Consider the following 22,645-nt stretch of genomic DNA (forward strand, 5'->3'; position numbering starts at 1 on the left):
ATCTCCAGAGATTTTGTTATGCTTGATTAAAGGGAAACATATGTTCTTACAGGAAGAGGAAATAACTTGTATAATCCAGAAGCTTTTACGATCCTTTTGTTTCCTGGGAAACTGTAAATGTCTTGCCCCAAATAGTTTAGGCACCTAAGTAGAAGGAAGGTGGAAAGGGGAAGAAAGAATAGAGAATAAAGAATAGATGAGGGGCTTCCCTGGTGGTGCAGTGGTTGAGAGTCCGCCTGCCGATGCAGGGGACACGGGTTCGTGCCCTGGTCCGGGAAGATCCCACATGCCGCGGAGCGGCTGGGCCTGTGAGCCATGGCCGCTGAGCCTGCACATCCGGAGCCTGTGCTCCGCAATGAGAGAGGCCACAACAGTGAGAAGCCCGCATACCACAAAAAAAAAAAATTAAAAATAAAGAAACTATGGTAAAATTTAAAAAAAAAAGAATAGATGAATATTAGCTTTAAGTATGATGTACAGTCACTGATTGTATCTTGCTAAGCTCTTCTCACTCTTAATTTTTAAAAAGAATATAATCCAATAAAAACCTTGATGTGTAGTCTAATGTTCACTAGAGGGAAATTGAACAACACTATACTCACTGTTATATTTACCTTTCCTTACCACTTCCAATTATAAACTCCTTTTTGCTTTATTGTTTGATTCCCTTCCTTTTTCTGTGCCATTCCTCTCTCCTTAAAGGAATGTAACGAACAGACAAATGTAGGGCTTCCTGCACCACAGGAAGAAAAATGTCCAATAACTCAAATATGCTTAAGTCAGAACACATTCCATTGAAAGGTGACATTAACATAAACATTTGTAGTCACACAAAAGGGAATATCTACCATAATCTGAATAAGTCGGTGCTCTGCTGGTTCAATATTATTACAGAAAAAAACCGTAGCATGGCTCCACTTTAATATTCTGTGTACATTTCTTTTCAGGTTCAGAGACTCAGAGACTGGTGCTTTAAAAATATCATGGTTTTATGCCCTCAGTCTTATTGATTTGGGGATTTATAAAAATCCATTTTATTAGTAAGCATTCATGCAAGCACAATTAGATCAAAATAAAGCAGACTACTTCTGCTGTATTGTTTCCTTTGTAAATGTAACTCAGTTAAACATCTCAAGTAAAAGAATGATTTCTGTATCACTCTTTTCTGGCTTGTGGGATTACGGTGCTTTTTTCCCCTTATTTTTACTGTATTTTTATGAAATTTTTGGTACAGTGCACATAGATTTAGAGAATGTGTTTTTTAAAAAGTTTTATGCACATTTTAAAGGTCTAAGTGATGTTTTGTCAAATAAGATTCAGGAGGGCAACCCAATTCTTAATCAACGTTCCCCCCATTGGTTTGATGTAATCATTTCCTAACTCTCATTAGAAAAATAGTTCTGAAACCACACTCAATGATTTTTGGACAAGTTAAACTGGTTGAGGTATATTTGGAATATAAGGAACAAAGTGCTCTTGAACTGAATTTCAGGTTATTCACCCTTTATCAAATTGAGCTCTAGAAAGACTAGAAATTACATCAAAGTAGTATATTAGTGCTATTTGTTGATTTAATTCCAATGAGGTGAGTGATAGGACATAGCCTCTGCCTCAGCCCTGACGTTTCCAGCTAGCAGAGGAGATCATGGCATGTCAGTTTCACGTGTCAACAATGGAAACCAGTGATTGATAGAACCAAATGGGCTCTAAGAATTCAGCGGAGGAGAGATCATTTCCCCCCCAGACACGCAAACAAAGGCAATGTGGAGGACATGGCATTTAAGCAAAATAACTCTAAAAATTCTTTAAGACAAACATGTAATTAGGGCACATTCTGGGTTTTGAACGATTGCCATTGAGACTCCTAGAGTGCCTTGAGTCTCTCCTGACTGAAGGAAAGGTAAAGTCTACTCTTCCGAGAAGATTTTACCTTTCTAATTTTGGTTTTGTTGATGGTTCAACGTTTTTATTAAGTTTATTGTCCAGGAGCACACTGTGCTCCACAGTCAGATCAAATTCCCTGATCATTTTTCAATTGGAAAAAAAATGTTTAGAGGTGGTGAAGTACTTTACACCTCCTGGGTATGAATGTGTGTGTGTGTGTGTGTGTGTGTGTGTGTGTGGTGAGTGGACACAACTTAAGAGGGTTTCAGAAGATCGTCTGTAGACATTATGGTCTAGAATCAGGCTAAAGGAGGAAGTCTTTTGGATAAGTCAGAGAGAAAAAGAAAGAATATCCATTCCTAGAAGGAAGAGAGGGTCAACAATATTTATGAGAAACATTTTATAGTTCATGATTGGCTTGAAGAAAGCAAGTGCTATTTCACTGATTTGACAAAGAAAAGGTGATATTGATAACATATTTCCCATTGAATGTTGCTATCAGGATTCAGAATGTAACTAGCACTTTTTGAAAAGCTTATGTATGCAACTGCTATAACAATTGATGTTTAAAACCCCCAAATCTGTATTTATAATTTTGAATTTAACCATTATAGGCACTTAATTAAAATCAATTTCAAAGTATTTATGTGAATTAATTTTACTTATTTATAATTACTTAGGTAACACATGATTGTGTTTTCAATTCAACATTAGGAAGCCAATGTGTCCTCAGATATCGGGTGCTTTCCCCCAAATCAGCTTTATAAAATCAGTTATAAGATGATGTTATGATCCAAATCCTTTACCCTCTTGAAAAAATTTCTCAACTTGTTTCATACTTTAGGGAGCTGAGGAAAGGATGCTGGTTTTGAAGCCCCTGGCATCCCAAGAGTACACTAAAAGTATTATTTTGTACTTGCTATTTGTTTCACTCAATGGTATTTCTTTACTTTCTACTTCAGAACACGTAGAATAACCTTATTTTGTTTACTGCTGTACAAATCTAAAGTAGGATCATATCAGAGATTAAAAAAAACACATTGATAGCTATGTAGGTAATTTTCTATTTTTATTAATACCAACAATTGTACATCAAATAGTGCTGGGTCTTAAGGAAGATGTCTTAATAATTTAAATATAGACCATAAAATACCCCCTTAAAATGGCTATATGTGCCACCCTTCAGTGTATAAATTGCATTTAGAGGTATCTTTTATCCGTATATTCATCAATTCTTGACATTACTAAACTTTAAAATTTTGACAATTGTAATGGTTATCTAGTCTCTATTTAAATGAGCATTTCTTGATTACAACTGAGTTTGAGCAAACTATCTTATACTAAATGTACATTTCTATTTCTTTTTCTATGAATTGCTTATTCATATCCTTTGCCCATTCTTCCAGTGGATTACCATGTTTCTAAATGATTAGTTGGAGTCCTTTATACAATTCAGGTGTTAATGTTTGTTAGCTATCTACTATTTAATTTGCTTGTTCAGTTTGTTATGGTGCTTCTTGTTGTGCATAAGTTTTTAATATTGATGCATTATTTCAAAGATCTGCACATTAGAGCTATGCTCACAGCCACAATTTCTTTCTAATTCTCCTTGAACCCATTCTAATTAGGCTTTCACTTTCACCAGTTCCCTAAAACTGCATTTGTCAGGGTCATAACTGTCATCCACCTGGCAAAATGAAATGGCTAATTCTCAGTTCTCATCTTAACCAACCAGTCCACAGCCTTTAGCAGTCAATCACTCCCTCCTCCTTGATGTACTTATTCTAACTGGTTTCCAGAACACGACACTCTACTGGGTTTCCTCCTACTTCACTGGCTACTCTTCCCAGTCTGCTTTGCTGTTTTCTCCTCCTCCCTCTCTTTTCCTTTCTATCTGTACTTACTCCCTGGTGGCCTCCTCCAGTCTCAAGTCTTTAAATACCATCTATATGTCTATAGTACTTTCCAAATTTGTGCCTTAAACAATTAAAAAAAAAAGGATGTCATTCCTCAGACCCATAGAACTATCTACATACTCAGCATCTAGAACATCGAATGGACATCTCAAACTGCACACGCCTGAAACCAGTCTCCAGATTTTTGCCCCAAACCTACTCCTCTCACAGTTTTCCCCATTTTGGTTAATCAAATCTATCCTTCCAGTTACTTAGGCCAAAAAGCATGTACTTCTCCTTGAACACTCTCTTTTTTACTCTAATCAGTCAAGAAATCATCTTGTCTCAAGCTTTAAAATATATCCAAAATATGACCAGTTCCCATCACCTTCAAGGTGGCAACTCAGTCTGAGCAATCATCACCTGGACTATGACAGTAATCTAACTGGTCTCTGCCAGCCACCCCAGCCCCACCTTAGTCTGGATTTAACAGATCAGTCATGGTGATTCTTTACAAATGAAAGGCAAGCCACTCCTTGGATCTACTCAATGCCTTAAAAACTTCCATTTCATTCAAACTAAAAGCAAATTCGTTATAAAGACTCATGCCCACACATGATTTGTTGTTCCACTTAATCCTTTGATCTGATTTCTCACTATTATCCCCCCCTGCTGACTCGGTTCTAGTCCCTTCTGGTTCTGTAAATACATCAAGCATGCTCCTGGCTTAGACCTTTGCGCTGGTCGCTCTCTCTGCCTGGAATAAATACTCTTTCCTCAGGTACTCAGGTGGCCAACTCCCTGACCTCCTTCCACACCTGGATGAAGCATCCCTTTCTCAGTGAAGCTTACCCTAACTACTTACTTAAAATAATGCTAACCCTCACATCCTATCACTTCTGATTATCTTTTGCTTTGCTCTGAATTCTCCTTTCTTTCAAAATAGTACATAATTTACTAATTTGTTTCAGATCTTGCTAACTATGTTCCATTTTGCTAGAATGTAAGTTCATGAAGATAAAGGATTTTGGTCTGTTTCATTTGTTGCTGAATTCAAGCCCCCACAACAATGCTTGTCATGTTGTACATTTTCAATATCTAACAAAGAAAAAGAGTAAGTGTGAGTACTAAGTAAATCAGCCTTTCCTTTTTGTCTTGCCTTGTCTATGACAAATTTTAAACACATTCTTTTATATTTTTAATCCTTTACTGCAATCCTTTTTCAAAGTATACTTTGCCTATGGATTAAATAAACAAATGGTATAGAGCTTTAACACTGTCCTTAGCCCTTCTCAATCCCATCTTCCCTGTACTTAGCTGTCCTTCCTAAGAGCAACAATTTTTAAATGTCTGTGTGTTTTTCTTATTCTGAAGGTCTTTTCCATACATCTGAATAATATTCTTATATTATTATTGTTTTACATTTTGTTTTCTTTCAATTTTCTAATTGTCTTATTTTGTCTTTACTTACATTAAATGCTTCTCCAGACTCACTTTTTTCCCCTCACATTCTTAATCCTACCATTTTGTCTATGCAATATACTCTAAGTTTCATGGCCCCTGACAGCAAAATGGCCTTACTATATTTCTCTCTTCTGATCAAAACAAAATGTTTGTTTTCTGAGCCTTTTTGCATAGATCTCATCTGAGGAAATCCCATTATTACTTTCTAAGTTGTATCAGCTCCTTCCAGGATTCTACTGCTTGGTTTACTTCCTCATTTTGCTACAGTATATTCTCCATGATTTTCCCAAGAAAGCATTTATGCAGGTAGACTGTTCCATTACTTGAATTTGGGACTGCTTAATAACTTCTCCTTTGATTCATAGATTGGCTGGTCCACTGGATTGGAAATATGGAAGAAAAACCATTTTCACCGAGAACTTTGACAGCTTTTTCTTGTTGTCTTGTAGCATGCATAAATGCCCATTTGCCTAAAACCAGTCTGGTCTCATTCTTTTGTGTTTTCCTTTTTCTTTCAAAATCCTTCAGGATCGTCTCTTAAATCTTAATGTTTGGCAATTTTGCAATAATAGCTCTAGACATAATTCTCTATTAGAACTCAGTGGGCTCATTCACTTTGAAAATATGTGTTTTTATCCATTTCTGAAAATTCTCCTCCATGGCTCTCTCTCCATCTTGTCTTTCTATTCTGTCCTCTCTTCTCATCTTCCAGAACTTGTAAGAATCTCTAATTTGCTGACATCTCCTTCCTGTTGTCTTTTAATTAAAGTTTATACCTCTTTTGTTATTGGATATTATTTTAATGAACGTTGCAAGAAAGAGGAAATAAATACACATGCTTGCTCTTGAACTATTTTAAAATATATCATTTAATTATTTCCATATTTATATTTAGAGCTTTAATTATCTGAAATTCGTTTATATTCAGGCTATGAAATAGATCAAGTTTATATTATTTTTGCCAGCAGATTGTTGGTTGTCCCAGCACCGCTAGTCTGAAGTAGCTGTTCCCTCTGCCTAGGATGTCCTTCCCTCTGCTCCCACTCAGCTCACATTTCAATTCCTTAGAAAGTCTTCACCAACCATCCCATCCAACATGGACTCTCTCATTTATTTTTTTTCATCATCCAGGCTATTTTCTCCTGAGAACATAGAACAATCTCTAGTTATCTTGATTACTTATGTGTTTGTTTTTTACTGTCTGTTTCTTCTACCATATTGTACATTCCTTGCCCACAGAGACTTGATTGGTATTTTTACCTACTGCATCTAGTGTCTTCAAGTAACTGTTTTTTAGCATGTACATATAACTAAATGAGCACAGAAATATGTGATTTGTATGTATATGTGTATCTATATACATGAGTATATAAATCTATATAAATGTGTATATATTCAGGTATATGGATACACATATAAATAATATATGTGCACACATATATCTATTCATATATATACATACATATATATGTTAGCTATTAAATAACATATAGAAGAACAAACACTCTTCTTTGTCTTATCTTGGCAGTCTGCTCATTTTACTCTTCCATAGGAATTTTGAAATTTTTTGTTTGGTTTATTCTTAGATTTTTAAAAACTTGCTTTTGTTGTTGTTTTGGGGAATTAAACATACTTTTAAGGAAATGCTTATTCATACAGCTATCAGTGTAATGATGTATGTGTACGAAGCTACAGATTTAAGTTTACAATTTTAAACCTAATTATTGTAAATGCTTGATTAACATCTTTGAACTTCTCAGTTTAAAATAAATGATTTAAATGTTTAAATGGAATAAGAACATGAACTTCAGAAGTCTTTGCTGTAGTTTGCACCTGACCTTTTCAAGGAAGACATCTTTTTCTCTAAGAGAAAATATGAAGTGGCATCCAGACAAAGACTCTATGTGCCCAAAGAGACAGTGATATTCTAAATCAAATAAAGGGTGGTTTTATTGTTCTCTGGAGCTACACTAAAGTTGCAAGATTTGAATCACTGACTTTGTCAGGTAACATCACTGGGGAAACACATCTTTACTTGGACTACTCTCTTGAAGACCTAACTTCCATGAAAATAACAATAATAAATTATATGATCTATTGAAGTTTACTCAGTTCCAAATCTTCCTGGTTTAAAAAAATACGTTGTTTATCCATCTCATCATATATTTCAAGTACTATTTTTACTGCTCTATTCCAAAAATATTTATATAATATCTCAGTGATTTTATATAATGTCTCAGTATATTTATATAATATCTCAATGAGTGTTCCAGGATTTGGGGGTATAATAGTAAATAAGCAGGGCTTCCCTGGTGGCGCAGTGGTTGAGAGTCCGCCTGCCGATGCAGGGGACACGGGTTCATGCCCCGGTCTGGGAAGATCCCACATGCCGCGGAGCAGCTGGGCCCGTGAGCCATGGCCGCTGAGCCTGTGCGTCCAGAGCCTGTGCTCCACAACGGGAGAGGCCACAACAGTGAGGGGCCCGCATACCGCAAAAAAAAAAAAAAAGTAAATAAGCAAAAATCCCTGCTCTTATGAAGTTATCTTCCAGTAGAGGAAAACATAAAAATAAATAAGTGAATGAATAGTATTTTATCTAATAATATGTTTTATGGAGAAAAGTAAAGCAGAAACAGGGAAGAGAGAAACTGTGAGAAGGGAAGACATTTTCTTTTTTTTAATTAATTTTTATTGGAGTATAGTTGATTTACAATGTTGTGTTAGTTTCTGCTCTATATCAAAGGAAGTCAGTTGTACATATACATACATCCATTCTTTTTTAGATTCTCTTCCCGTATAGGTCATTACAGTGTATTGAGTAGAGTTCCCTGTGCTATACAGTCAGTCCTTATTAGTTATCTGTTTTATATATAGCAGTGTGTATATGCAGAAGGGAAGACATTTTCAAGGAGACCTTTTGAGTGAAGACTTGAAGGTGACGAGGGAGCCATGCAGTGGGATCTAGAGGAGATTGGTTTAGGCAGAAGGGGTGGCAGGTGTGATGGCCCTTAGGTGCCAGCATACTTACTAAAAGTTTTCAAAGAAACCATCCAGTAAAATATTGCAAATTTTTGTTTTTCAATATAGATAGCCTATGATATTGGATATGTGTCTCTTAAATGTTTTAAAACCATGCTTTAATTCAACAGGTCCAAAATTGAACGCATTATCATAACTCTCAAAGCTGGTCCCCCTTTTCCCACTGTCCTATATCAGTGAATGATATTTCCATCCATACAGTTGCTCTAGCCAGAAAGCTGGGTCGATATCACTTAACTACTGATGCATAACACATTATCCTGAAATTTAGTGCGCTAAAACAACAATGAATGTTCATTGCATGGGTCAGAAATTCAGGAACAGCTTAAGTAGATGTTCTAGCTCAGAATCTTTCATCAGGTTACTGTCAAGATGTCAGCCATGGTTGCAGCCACGTGAAGGCTTGACTGGTGAAGAGAATCTGATTTCAAGTTGGCTCAGTCAAATGACTGGCAACTTCGTGAATCTTATTGGTAGAAGCTCTCGCTTTCTTCCATGTAGCTACTTGAGTGGCTGAGGGAAGAGTGAATGACCCAAAAGAGAGCTGGGTGGAAGTAGCAATGCATTTTATGATCAAACTACATAATTCATGTCATCAAGAATTCACTTTGTGTAGACAACATCCAAGAGGAGGAAAATTAGGCTCCACCCTTTGAAGGGAGGTGTGTCAAAAATTTAAATAAGCATTTTTAAAATCATTGCAATCACACTTGAAACATTTTCCCCATTCCCAACCAGTACCAAACCATCACTAAACTTTGTGGATTTTATCAGTGATATATATATCTCTTAGATTATTCTACTCTCTCCAACTCCACTGTGATCAAAATTACTCACACTATCCTCAGTTCTCACTTGGACCGCAGGAATTGTTTCCAAATGGGAGCTGTAAAGACAAAAGTCCAAAATGTGATCCATGAGGCACTGCATGATTGGGTACCTACAGCCATCTCCAGCCTCATTTGTTTTTACGTTGACACTTTCTGTCTCTATTCCAGACACACTAACATTCCTTTAGTCTCTGTCCTTCCCATGACACCACAGGTTCTAAGATATTTTCTCTTGTATGTCTATTCAGTCTTTTTCTGCCTGAAATTCTGGACTACTATTTCAGCAGCCCCTCCTCCTAGGAGTGTTCACTGAATTTACACAAATTGATAGACTTCTTTTGATTATTTAAAATCTTGCTAGAATACCAGAACTGAAATAAAACTATTAAACTAAAGACAATATAAAACCAGAATTGCTTTAAATATTCATTCAGTAGTTGATTTCTGAAAACTAAATGTCCTGAATAAGAAGTTATTTAAGGAAGAGTGGTAAACAAGTGTGTCAGTTAGGGCCCCTATAATTATATATTTGCAATATGACTTTGAACTTCTCTTACTAAGGTGCCTTCAACCATGAATTGAATTCATAAGCTAGGATGGGTCCATCAGATTTTTTCTTTATGGTGCTCAGTATTTCCTGAGTTTGTTGGTATTTTCTACATTTGGATTTCATGATATACTGTTACACCATTTAGGGCCCTTTTACATTAATTAGCTTGAGTGAATTTCTCTTTATTTCAATTAAAAATATCCCTGACCAAAAGAGTCATGTTATCAAAGGCGAAATCCAAACATTGGCATAAGAATTTGACATTTTTTGAAACGTATGTGTAGAATATGTTGTTTGTTTTACTGCAATTTTCTGTGAAAAATGTGTGCCACTTTTAAGTCTCCATTTTTATACTGGTTAAAGAATATCTGGCTTGCCCAACATGAAACAACTAGTTAATGACAAAGCTAGAACAAAATGTAAGCCTCCTGGCTGTCCATCTGGAGCTTCAACCATTCTACTATGATGATTTTCATTTAATTATCTTGGGCACTGGACACATAATAGGAACTATTGAGTCTATTCTAAGTAATTTTCAATGTTTCTGAAATGCTTAGTTTTCTTTAAAATAAGTCATTATGAAGCTACAAATCAGTGAGTTAATTAGCTGTGTTATGGCCTTTTAGATTTTTCAGTTGAAATAAGCTGATGTCAAAACTATAAAGAAGTAAACTATTACCCATGAGAATAGACAGTTTCCATAGAAGTTATAGTAGAAGTTATAACAATTAGCATGAGTTTTGAGCACAGCATTTTGAAAGCATTTAGTAAAAATGAGTGACTTTATGATAAAAATAAATTTTGTAGATGAAACGAACAAACTTGTATAAAGATGAGAGTTAAGAAACCTCAGATGACTACACTATCTATCCCTGTCATCTACTTTTACTGGAGTCCTCCTTCTCCACCTATCCTAGCCCTCCACCTCCTATCCCTCACCTATAACCCTATATTAACCCTTCATATACAAACACGCAAACAATATGTAACTTATCACCTACTAAGTCCTAATTTATGTAAGCCCTGAATGTAGACACCACTGCAATCAGGTCTGGTTAAAAAAGCAGCCATCACATTCTAACTGACAACTCTCCAGTTCCACCATTAAATGATGATCTTCAGACATATAACTTTGCTTTAATGTTCTCTTTCAGATTTCTATATCCTGATTTTTCCCTGTGTCTAAATATTTGTTCTAGGTTCTTCCCTGATTATTCATAAGCATCACTCCTAACTTGGGCAGGAGGACAGAAGGATGAAAATGTTGGACACTCTCTGGTGTATAATGTTTGACCTCTCCATCACTATATTTAGTTAATTCATTTCAAAAATACTTACCCAGTTATTTACGTAGATGCTCTGGATTACTTCTGGGGCTGTTAAAACACATGCAACAGTCATGAGTTTTGCTTAAATAGAAGATCCTATAAAGTCAGAGATAGACATTGATGGATTAATCTTATTAAAAATACAATTACAATTGTAACAAGTGCTGTTAATGAGATACAAATTTGATAAATATTGTAACAGGATTTTGCAAAGTGAGATGGAATAGGTAAGGCTTCCTGAGGAAATGATGCTTAAACCAAGATCACAAAGATAAGTAGAATTTAATTAAATGAATAGAAGACCAATGAGTATTCCAAAGGTAATGCCTAGCAGTAGGTTGTACCAGAGGAGCTGAAGAGGATATGGTGAGATGTGGTTGGATTATGGATAAAATTATAAGGTAGGACCAACTGGAAGGATATGATATGTGGAATACAAGAGGAGTCAAGGGTTATCAAAGATTTTCCACCTGAGGAATGTAAAGATTTTGTTACCATTAACCAAGTTTGAAAGGAATGGAAGAGAAACAAGCTTGTGTGGGGATAGCAGGAGTTTGATGTATGTTTGCTTTTATCAGAGAGCTAGGTTGCTAGCAATCTGTGATTATTGTATTCCAGTTTCAGAAACTGAGACAATTCCAAGCTATGCTTAGCTTCCTGCTAAGACTTGTATATTTCTGATTCATTCTTACTCAGCAGCTGTAATTCTTTGTGATCTCAGACCAACTCATAGGAGTTCACGCCTTTTTGTCCCCCTAAAATCCATAAAGCTTTCAAAACTTGTACACAGATTGTTAACCACTCAGCTGGTACTCCGAAGTTTATTGCCATCCTTAAGGGAAACTCACTTCTGTAAGTTTCCTTGTCTTAGATCTTAGCCATGTGACTTTTCACTGTGTTTTTAGCTCTCTGATGCACAGTTTTGTTTTCTTTTTAACCTTGTCTAGTGTTTTCAGTGGAAAGTTTAATTTGATTTAAAATATTGGCTTATAGGGACTTCCCTGGTGGTGTAGTGATTAAGAATCCACCTGCCAATGCAGGCGACACGGGTTCTAGCCCTGGTCCGGGAAGATGCCACATGCCGTGGAGCAAATAAGCCCGTGCGCCACAACTACTGAGCCTGCGCTCTAGAGCCCGCACGCCACAACTACTGAGTCCGCGTGCCACTACTACTGAAGCCCACGTGCCTAGAGCCCGTGGTCCGCAACAAGGGAAGCGACCGCAATGAGAAGACCGCGCACCACAACGAAGAGTAGCCCCTGCTCGCCGCAACTAGAGAAAGCCCGTGCACAGCAACGAAGACCCAACGCAGCCAAAAATTAATTAATTAATTTAAAAAATAGAATAAATAAGATTAAAAAATAAAAATAAAATATCGGCTTATAAATTTAATATCTGAGTGGCCTGGGAAAAAACCTCTTTACCTTAGTGTCTTCATCTGTAATACATAGGTAATAATATCTAACTAGAAAAGTTGTTATGAGAATAAAATGATATCATATATATACACAAATCCTGTGCCTGAGAGATCAGGAAGCAACTACCATTTTTATTGTTAGGTGAATTTAAAATAACCCAGGCCTCATCAAACTGCAGAGAGAAATGAGATCACTTTGAAATGATAATCATATTTCACTGGCACATTGCTCACAGTGGGAAGAATCAAGATCTCAGTACCCTTTTAATTTTGAGTTATTTCTCTGAGTCTCCAAGGGTATTCTAGACTAGTCCTTTTATATTCTTCTACTTTGGCCTCTTTTTAAAATAATTAATATCAAACTATCAACTTAAAGCCTGCTTCACTGCCTGTGTCATCATGGCAAACAATTCGTCCTCTTCTGAGGCAGGATGCTTTAGCGTGAAATTCTCAAAACATCACGTATTCTCAGATGTTTCAGTTCCTCTTTAGTTCTCCCATAAAGAGACTAAAGCCATAAAGAATTGGAAAGGATGCTCATCTCTTCAATTCTGGGTTTTATTTTTCAAACTGTGGGCTTGAAATATCAACTGCTTGTGTCTGCAGCTCAGAAAGTTCCAAATAATAATAACTGTGACAATTTTTTTTCACTAAGAGTTGTAACCCCATAGGACTGGTTTATAAAGCTAGAGAATACATAGTCAACTGTCTTTCCCCCTTGTACCTCAAACCTTCTCTGCCTCAAGAGTCTGGGCACTGATTTATTCCCCATAAGTCACTGTGCTTCTGTGCAAATCAACTCATGAAACTAGATGCACAGAGATTTGTGGCCCTCGTGCCAAGACTCATCTCAAACACATACTACGTTTCCTAGCTACAGCTTTCATATTTTCTCTCAATTTTAAGGTGCATTCAGCAGAGTGAAATAAGTATGGACAATTATATTAAATCCATCTTTACAGCATCTCTATTTAGTAGTTATTTATGCCCTCCAAAAGTGGACATATTTTACTTTCTTGTCTCATTAAAGAGGAAGGGAGGGGATAGAAGGGGAGGGGCAGGGACTTATCTTTTTGATGGATTTTGATATTTGATTTTAATGCTTTAAAAAAATAGGCTTCTGCCAGTCTCTCAGAAATTGAAGTCTCTTAACTTTCAAGTGACAAGTCATTATAAAAATAAGAATATATAAGATTCTTAAGTGAAAAATGTGTTCATTGATGGGAATGTGTATGAGCCCACTTAGAGTTTCCAAGAAAGTTAATGGTAAATTCAGTACTTGCTACAGCGTAGAAAAGACAAGCCAAGTGTGGGAGCCAGGCAAATTCGTGCAGAGATTGTTTTGATATTTTCATAAATAAAAGACTTCTAAAATATCCAAAGATGCTTCCTTCAAAAGTACTATCACGAGTCATTTGCTAACAACTTAGTAACTTGCTATAAATATGTTGAAAGACAAGGTTTAGACAAAAAAAAAATGGACTTCATAATGAAGTTTCTTATCCAAAATCCATTCTAGGGACTTCCCTGGCGGTCCAGTGGTTAAGACTTCTCCTTCCAATGCAGGGGTTGCGGGTTCGATCCCTGGTCTGGGAGCTAAGATCCCACAAGCCTCAGGGCCAAAAAACCGAAACATAAAACAGAAGCAACACTGTAACAAATTGAATAAAGACTTTAAAAATGGTCCACATCAAAAAAAAAAAAAAAAAAAAAAACATTAAAACAAAAAAACCCCCCAAAAAATCCACTCTAAATGCAACTTAGATTTCTTCTTACTGCCTCCCCCAACCTGAGTCGTTTTCCTTTTAAGAATTTTTTTTTTAATACTGGAGTATAGTTGATTTACAATGTTGTGTTAGTTCCAGGTGTACAGCAAAGTAATTCAGTTATGCGTATACATATATCTATTCTTTTTCAAATTATTTCCCGTTTAGGTTATTACAGAATATTGAGTAGAGTTTCCTTTAATCAGAGATAAAGGCTTACAAAGTAATATGGAACCAGAAGAATAGGGAGAGAAGAAGCTTCTGTTTAGAGAGAAAGCAAGAAAGACAGAATGAAAGTTATTGAGAAGATAAGTGATTTAGAATGTCCAGAACTAGATATATCCTCTAGAACAGGGCAAAAGTTAATAGGTGCTGTTAACTGTGATACTATAATTTCAGAAATATTGTTCTCACATTACCATTGATATTGGATTTTACCGTTGTGATTATGAATTACCGAATATATGTGTGTGGTAGACGATTTAATGGTGATGGCTCTAAGGTTTATTTTCCCTTCTTATTAAACATTCTGGCAGGAGGAATTTAATAACTTGATACTGCGGAGAGTGACCACAAAGGTTCAGGGATTGGCGATGCTCTAAGTTGAGTGACAAAGCTGGGAGGATGTGATGACTGACAATCACCAGGAAGTAACATCAGGTTGAATATAAATATTTCAAACAGATATGTGTTCAGAAAGCCTGCTTCACTTTTCTGAGCAAACTCTGTGGATAAAAAGAATCATTTGATATTAGCAAGTAGGCCTAGACCTTCTGGGGACCAACCTAGGTAAATGAGGAGCTGGTCGGGGGTTCAGTCATTTGTGGGCTTCTAGGATGAGCAGCTGCAGAAAAAGGAAAATGTTTGAATGAAAAAAAATACAATAACCCTTTAACTTTCCTGGACACAGGTTCTCATCCCATAATAGCCGACTGCACAGACCACATTTATGGTAATTTCTCAAACTCCATGCACAAATTTTAGGTCTGAACAGAATGTACTGTATATGAATGACACCAAGTGAAAGCAGAATGAATTTAGCTGAGTATGTTACTAATATAGGAAGCACTCACTCTAATTGAAGAAAAGAACATTGATGTTTAATCTATAGGACCGGAGTTTTATTACCGTTGAGAACAATTCTCAGAACTTGAAAGGTGATGTTCTTTTCCTCTATAAAAGCAGTAAGAATTGTATTTCACAGCTGAACTTTCATATTTTCTTATGTCTGAACAACTTAGGATAATTTTAGCTAAAAATTGCAATCAGAAATCAAATTTGGATAAATACAAATTTTGAAATCCTAATAATTTGGAGTGGCTTTGTTTCCAGACTTAAATATTGTCACTACTGAATACATGTGAAAAATTATAAATTCTGACTGTAAATCTATAAATACCTATCTGTCACTATGATAATATTCACTATACAGTATGTAAACCTTTTTTTTGTTTTATTGTTTTCAAAGTGGTGGTTTTTTTTTTTTTTTTTTTTTTTTTTGTGGTATGAGGGCCTCTCACTGTTGTGACCTCTCCCGTTGCGGAGCACAGGCTCCGGACGCGCAGGCTCAGCGGCCATGGCTCACGGGCCCAGCCGTTCCGCGGCATGTGGGATCTTCCCGGACCGGGGCACGAACCCGTGTCCCCTGCATCGGCAGGCAGACTCTCAACCACTGCGCCACCAGGAAAGCCCCAAACTGTATTTTTTTGTTTTATTGAATGTAAATAAAGTTTTTTTTTTTTGCTTAGCATTTTTATTTTATATTTCTAGGTAACAACTGTTAGGAAGACTTTTTCTTTGGGTAAAATCTGTATTATTTTTTCTCATTTGCAGTTTGGTTGCAACAAAGGAAACAGATAGTGCAAGGTCTCGAAGTGCCCCAATGTCACCTTCTGACTTTCTGGATAAATTAATGGGAAGGACGTCGGGGTATGATGCAAGAATCAGGCCCAATTTTAAAGGTAATTGTTTTGCTTACTACAATATATGACATGTGTTTTATTTTTTATTATTTTTTAACATCTTTATTGGAGTATGATTGCTTTACAATGGTGTGCTAGTTTCTGCTCTATAACAGAGTTAATCAGCTATACATATACATATATCCCCATATCTCCTCCCTCTTGTGTCTCCCTCCCTCCCACCCTCCCTATCCCACCCCTCTAGGTGGTCACAAAGCACCGAGCTGATCTCCCTGTGCTATGCGGCTGCTTCCCACTAGCTACCTATTTTACATTTGGTAGTGTATATATGTCCATACCACTCTCTCACTTCATCCCAGCTTACCTTTCCCCCTCCTCATGTCCTCAAGTCCATTCTCTACATCTGCGTCTTTATTCCTGTCCTGCCTCTGCGTTTGTCAGAACCTTTTTTTTTTTTTAGATTCCATATATATGTGTTAGCATACGGTATTTGTTTTTCTCTTTCTGACTTACTTCACTCTGTATGACAGATGATTAAACAAGATAAATTTTCATATTGATTTACCCCCAAATTCTAAAGCTTATTTCCAATAATCCTCCAAGCACTATATTGGTCAAAGATATGTCTTGAAAGAAGAAATATATTCTCATGTTAATAGCTCTCACAATTAGTCTTCTTTGGACCATACAACATTACATTAGTTTGTGTACAACCTCATGATTTGATATTTTTATACATTATGAGATGATGATCGCAATGAGTTTAGGTACCATCTGTCACCATACAAAGTTGTTACAACATTGTTGACTATATTCCCTATGCTGTACATTACATCACCATTGACTTATTTATTTTACAGCTGGAAGTTCATACCTTTTAATCTCCTTCACCTATTTCGATCATCACCCTACCATCTTCCCCTCTATTCCCTTGTCTGTTTTCTTTCTCTTTTAAAAAATGTGCCTACTGAATCAAATGAACTAATTTAAAGTGGGTATTATATATGCTTTCCCTTCCAATTTGTCAAAAACCAGGAATTAATACTGTGAAATTTTAGGGGCATGTCTGTCAATAATGTGATATTCCACTAGTCTAAGTTTTCTTGAAAAAAATAAATGAGCAAAATTAACTATATATTTAAAAAAAAGAATAGGAACAGAAATTTGCCAAACTGATGTGACAATATATTACAATAACTTAAATGATTTAGTATTCACTTCTTCGTGGGTTAAAATAATTTTTTTTTTTTTTTGCTGTGCCGTGAGGCATGTGGGGCCTTAGTTCCCTGACCAGGGATGGAACCCATGTCCTGCAGTGGAAGCGCAGAGTCCTGACCACTGGACATGGATTAAAATCTTAATGAAAAAAAAAGAAACCTAGAAAATACCTAGATAACTGATCAGACAATAGGAAAATATAAAATTATTGAGAAAAACCTGTATGTTTGACCTTTCAGGAATTTATAAATTTCGTACGAGGAAAACAAAAAATCTTAGTAGAGACATTCTCAGACAATTTGCAGAAAATAAATAAGAATATTCAACCTAATTAACAATCAATGAAGTGTAAATTATAATAATAATGTGACAGCATTTTCACCTTTCAAATTATCAACATTTAACAATAATATTATTGATAATTATTTCAGTCTCAAACACATTATTATAAAATTTATTTCTGGAATACTGATTTTAAGTTTGTGATTGTTTTCACAAGTACATTTACATTAAAACAAAATTTACCTTCCAGATCATAGAGAAGAACAATTATTAAAAAACTATAAAATGACTTTATTAAAATGTAACTTTGTATTTGCTCTTTTATATACTGCTAAGTTTGAAAAACTCTAGATGTAGACATTTTTCTTTAAACAAAATTATGATACTTATTTGTACTATTTTGTATCATTTCTCTAAAATAAGTACATCTTTTAAAAATCCTATTTGTTTGAGAAAAAAACACTGCAGTACCAGGCATAAGCCACACAAACTACAGGAAGGTTGTGTTGCACATTGCTAGGCGGGTGTTATTTTGTATGTTTATCTGTTTGTTGTTTTATGATAATAGTAAAAATCGTGTACCTGAATTGGGTAAAAATTAAATTGTCCAAAAATATTAGTGATGAATAGCCTCAACAGACCTTCAGCACAATTCTACTTCTTTGAGACAAACACTCCAAAAGGAAAATTGGTTACTTCCAGTGAGCATCTGTTTAATCTCTTTGATGGCTTTCCAGGCCTTTTACAAAGAAGTTGCTATGAAAGTTCTTTGCACTAACTAGACTGCTAATTGGATGCCTCCATTCTTGCATTCTACCTCTTCTGTTTTTCTTTTCTGCCCAATAATTTCTCTTTTTTTCCTGCAGGAATAATTATGTTTATTCATCTTGTTCACTGTCTTTAAGCCATTAGTTTTCTTGCATGTGATGGAAATGCTTTGTCGTTGAGGAAGGGCTGAGTTGATTTGCCTGGGTGCTGATACATGTTTTGTCTGCTGTGTATGGAGAGAGATAGTTTTCTGCTGTTTCTCTCTCTGGGAAAGGAAATCTGACAGAGGTGGTGCTGCCCTGGGCACAGCTTTGCTTTAGGTGAGTGTTGAGTGGCGAGGCTTTGGTCTGGGGTTCTCCAAATGCCAGAATAGCGATGACTTTCATTTTGAGGTACTGGCAGGAACCCTGTTTTCCCCAGTCACTTATTTTTTTTTTTTTGCAAAGAGAAGTTGAATAAATTCTGGGAATCTAATGTATTGCCTTGAGATTACAGTTAACAGTACTGTATTATAGACTTAAAAGTTCTCACCGCAAAAAAGAAACAGTAATTATGTGACGATGGAGGTGTTAGCTAATGCTAAAGTCATCATCTTATTGCAGTATGCAAGTGTATCAAATCAACACGTTGTACATCTTGAACTTACACAATGTTGTATGCCTTTTATATCTCAATAAAGCTGGAAAAAGAAAACATTTAAAAAGTCAGCATTGCTTACAGAATCATATTATTTCCAATCACCTTAATAAGCTATGTTTGCAAAAGGAAAAAAAAAAGTTATGTGCATCCTTCAAACCCGTGGAAATTCCAGGCCATCCCGGCTTTAGGGGACTATGAATAAGGGAGCAAGGAGCTTCCTGAGACAGGCGTCCATGGCCTCCCCTGCTGCCCCACCTAACTACCCACCTCCTGTCCTGTGGATGATGACCCTGAACTTTGTGCCTCTTAGCACTTAGCTTCCTTCTCCATGCAGTTCTAATCATCATTTATTTTAGACTTTTCTCTGTTTTGTCTGTCAACCATTTTCTTCTGCCTTCTATATTTTATGTGATTAAACCAATTCTGACTTTCCTCTCGTTCTCTTTGGTGTGATATATCTAGTCTCATTTTTATTCAATAATATCATTTTTATGCATTCGGAGAGAAGAAAACTATGCTTGATCCTCCATCCTGAAAAAGAAGTTTCCAGGAATCATTGGAAACTGGAAACCAGTTTAACAGAAAAAAAGCAATTGAATAGAAAATAAAAGTACATCCATAGACAATAAAATATTATTTCACTAGACTATCTACCAGCTTTTTCTAGATTTTGTTTCTTTCCTTTGACTCTATTGTTTAGGCCCTCAGTTGGTCTTTGATAACCTTAAAACTAATTTGGATTCAGGCAGAAAGTAGTCTGTCAGCAATCGCCTGTTTGTGTATTCCTCCTATATATTTATTGAATTTTCGTTAGGTTTTTTCATTCTGTCTCCAATGACCATTCTCTTTATCTAGAAATAACATTGTTCGCCTTCACTATGTCTCTGTGATTTCTGTCTTTTCATCTGTAATATTTCTCTATATTAATCCTTTTCTCCCACATCACAAATGCAATTTTCATACAGTCTCTTCTGCTATAACTCATTCTATCCCCAGAATGGAATGTGTACCTATTACTCATTTCTGCCCATATTTTTTTTTCAGGGAAACTGTTAGACTCTTCTTTATCCATTTTAATTATTCCTATCCATCCAGACACTATGCTTCTTGAATAAAATTCACAGTTATTTTTTGAAAAAACTGTATTTTCTATTTTCATTTTTATGTAATACAAGGTCATTTTAACAAGAAAAATCTCTTCAAAAATAAGGCTTTCTCGAAATTGAGTTATTTGTAGTGAGGTGGATGGACCTAGAGTCTGTCATACAGAGTGAAGTAAGTCAGAAAGAGAAAATCAAATACCATATGCTAACACATATATATGGAATCTAAAAAAAAAAAAGGTCATGAAGAACCTAGGGGCAAGATGGGAATAAAGATGCAGACCTACTAGGGAATGGACTGGAGGATACGGGGAGGGGGAAGGGTAAGCTGGGACAAAGTGAGAGAGTGGCATGGACATACATACACTACCAAACATAAAATAGATAGCTAGTGGGAAGCAGCCGCATAGCACAGGGAGCTCAGCTCCGTGCTCTGTGACCACCTAGAGGGGTAGGAGAGGGAGGGTGGGTGGGAGGGAGGGAGATGCAAGAGGGAAGAGATATGGGGACATATGTATATGTATAACTGATTCACTTTGTTATAAAGCAGAAACTAACACACCATTGTAAAGCAATTATACTCCAATAAAGATGTTAAAAAATAAAATAAAGTTGAAAACTTCAAAAAAAAATAAAGCTTTCTAAAACTGTAGATGAACACCTGAAATGTTCACAGATTTAAATTCTGCACCCTATATTTTTAGATTTTGTTTGATTATTTTTTTCTTTTTTTTTTAAACATCTTTACTGGAGTATAATTGCTTTACAATGTTGTCTTAGTTTCTGCTGTATAACAAAGTGAATCAGCTGTATGCGTACATATAACCCTATATCCCCTCCCTCTTGCGTCTCCCTCCCCCCCAGCCTATCCCATCCCTCTAGGTGGTCACAAAGCACTGAGCTGATCTCCCTGTGCTATGCAGCTGCTTCCCGCTAGCTATCTGTTTTACATTTGGTAGTGTATATATGTCCATGCCACTCTCTCACTTCGTCCCAGCTTACCCTTCCCCCTCCCTGTGTTTTCAAGTCCATTCTCTATGTCTGCATCTTTATTCCTGTCCTGCCCCTAGGTTCATTAGAACCTTTTTTTTTTTTTTACATTCCATATATGTGTGTTAGCATACGGCATTTGTTTTTCTCTTTCTGACTTACTTCACTCTGTATGACAGACTCTAAGTCCATCCACTTCACTACAAATAACTCAGTTTTGTTTCTTTTGATGGCTGAATAATATTCCATTGTATATATGTGCCACATCTCCTTTATCCATTCCTTTGTCGATGGACACTTAGGCTGCTTCCATGTCCTGGCTACTGAAAATAGTTCTGCAGTGAACATTGTGGTATATGACTCTTTTTGAATTATGGTTTTCTCAGGGTATATGCCCATTAGTGGGATTGCTGGGTCATATGGTAGTTCTATTTGTAGTTTTTTAAGGAACCTCCATACTGTTCTCCATAGTGGCTGTATCAATTTACATTCCCACCAACAGTGCAAGAGGGTTCCCTTTTCTTCAGAACGGTGTGAGGTGGTACCTCATTGTACTTTTGATTTACATTACTCTAATGATTAGTGATGTTGACCATCCTTTCATGTGTTTGTTGGCCATCTGTATATCTTCTTTGGAGAAATGTCTATTTAGGTCTTCTGCCCATTTTTGGATTGGGTTGTTTGTTTTTTTGATATTGACCTGCATGTGTTGCATGTAAATTTTGGAGATGAATCCTTTGTCAATTGCTACATTGGCAAATATTTTCTCCCAATCTGAGGGTTGTCTTTTCGTCTTGTTTATGGTTTCCTTTGCTGTGCAAAAGCTTTTAGGTCCCATGTGTTTATTTTTGTTTTTATTTCCATTTATTTCCATTTGTCTAGGAGGTGGGTCAAAAAAGATCTTTCTGTGATTTATGTCATAGAGTGTTCTGCCTATGTTTTCCTCTAAGAGTTTTATAGTGTCTGGCCTTACATTTAGGTCTTTAAGCCATTTTGAGTTTATTTTTGTGTATGGTGTTAGGAAGTGTTCTAATTTCATTGTTTTACCTATAGCTGTCCAGTTTTTCCCACCAATTATTGAAGAGGCTGTATTTTCTCCATTGTATACTCTTGCCTCCTTTATCAGAGATAAGGTGACCATATGTGTGTGGGTTTATCTCTGGGCTTTCTATCCTGTTCCATTGATCTGTATGTCTGTTTTTGTGCCAGTACCATACTGTCTTGAATACTGTAGCTTTGTAGTATAGTCTGAAGTCTGGGAGCCTAATTCCTCCAGCTCCGTTTTTCTTTCTCAAGATTGCTTTGGCTATTTGGGGTCTTTTGTGTTTCCAACAAATTGTAAAATTTTTTGTTCCAGTTCTGTGAAAAATGCCATTGGTAGTTTGATATGGATTACACTGAATCTGTACATTGCTTTAGGTAGTATAGTCATATTCACAATTTTGATTCTTCCAATCCAAGAACATGGTATATCTTTTCATCTGTTTCTATCATTGTTAATTTCTTTCATCAGTGTCTTATAGTTTTCTGCATGCAGGTTTTCTGTCTCC

The 22,645-nt window shown here is 36.1% G+C and overlaps 1 protein-coding gene across 2 annotated transcripts in view; it reads left to right on the top strand.

The window, feature by feature from the left end:
* Positions 1-22,645, top strand: part of GLRA3 (glycine receptor alpha 3) — a gene marked incomplete at both ends in the record, with an annotated part of 167,588 nt that overhangs the window by 16,037 nt on the left and 128,906 nt on the right. For both annotated transcript variants that reach the window (XM_079707061.1, XM_079707060.1), the window contains one exon: positions 16,007-16,134. In XM_079707061.1, the coding sequence (XP_079563187.1) occupies positions 16,007-16,134 (128 nt within the window). The remainder of the gene's footprint in view (positions 1-16,006; positions 16,135-22,645) is intronic.

The sequence above is a fragment of the Hyperoodon ampullatus genome (assembly GCF_949752795.1).
Source record: "Hyperoodon ampullatus genome assembly, chromosome: 6".
Classification (NCBI taxonomy): Eukaryota; Metazoa; Chordata; class Mammalia; order Artiodactyla; family Ziphiidae; genus Hyperoodon; species Hyperoodon ampullatus.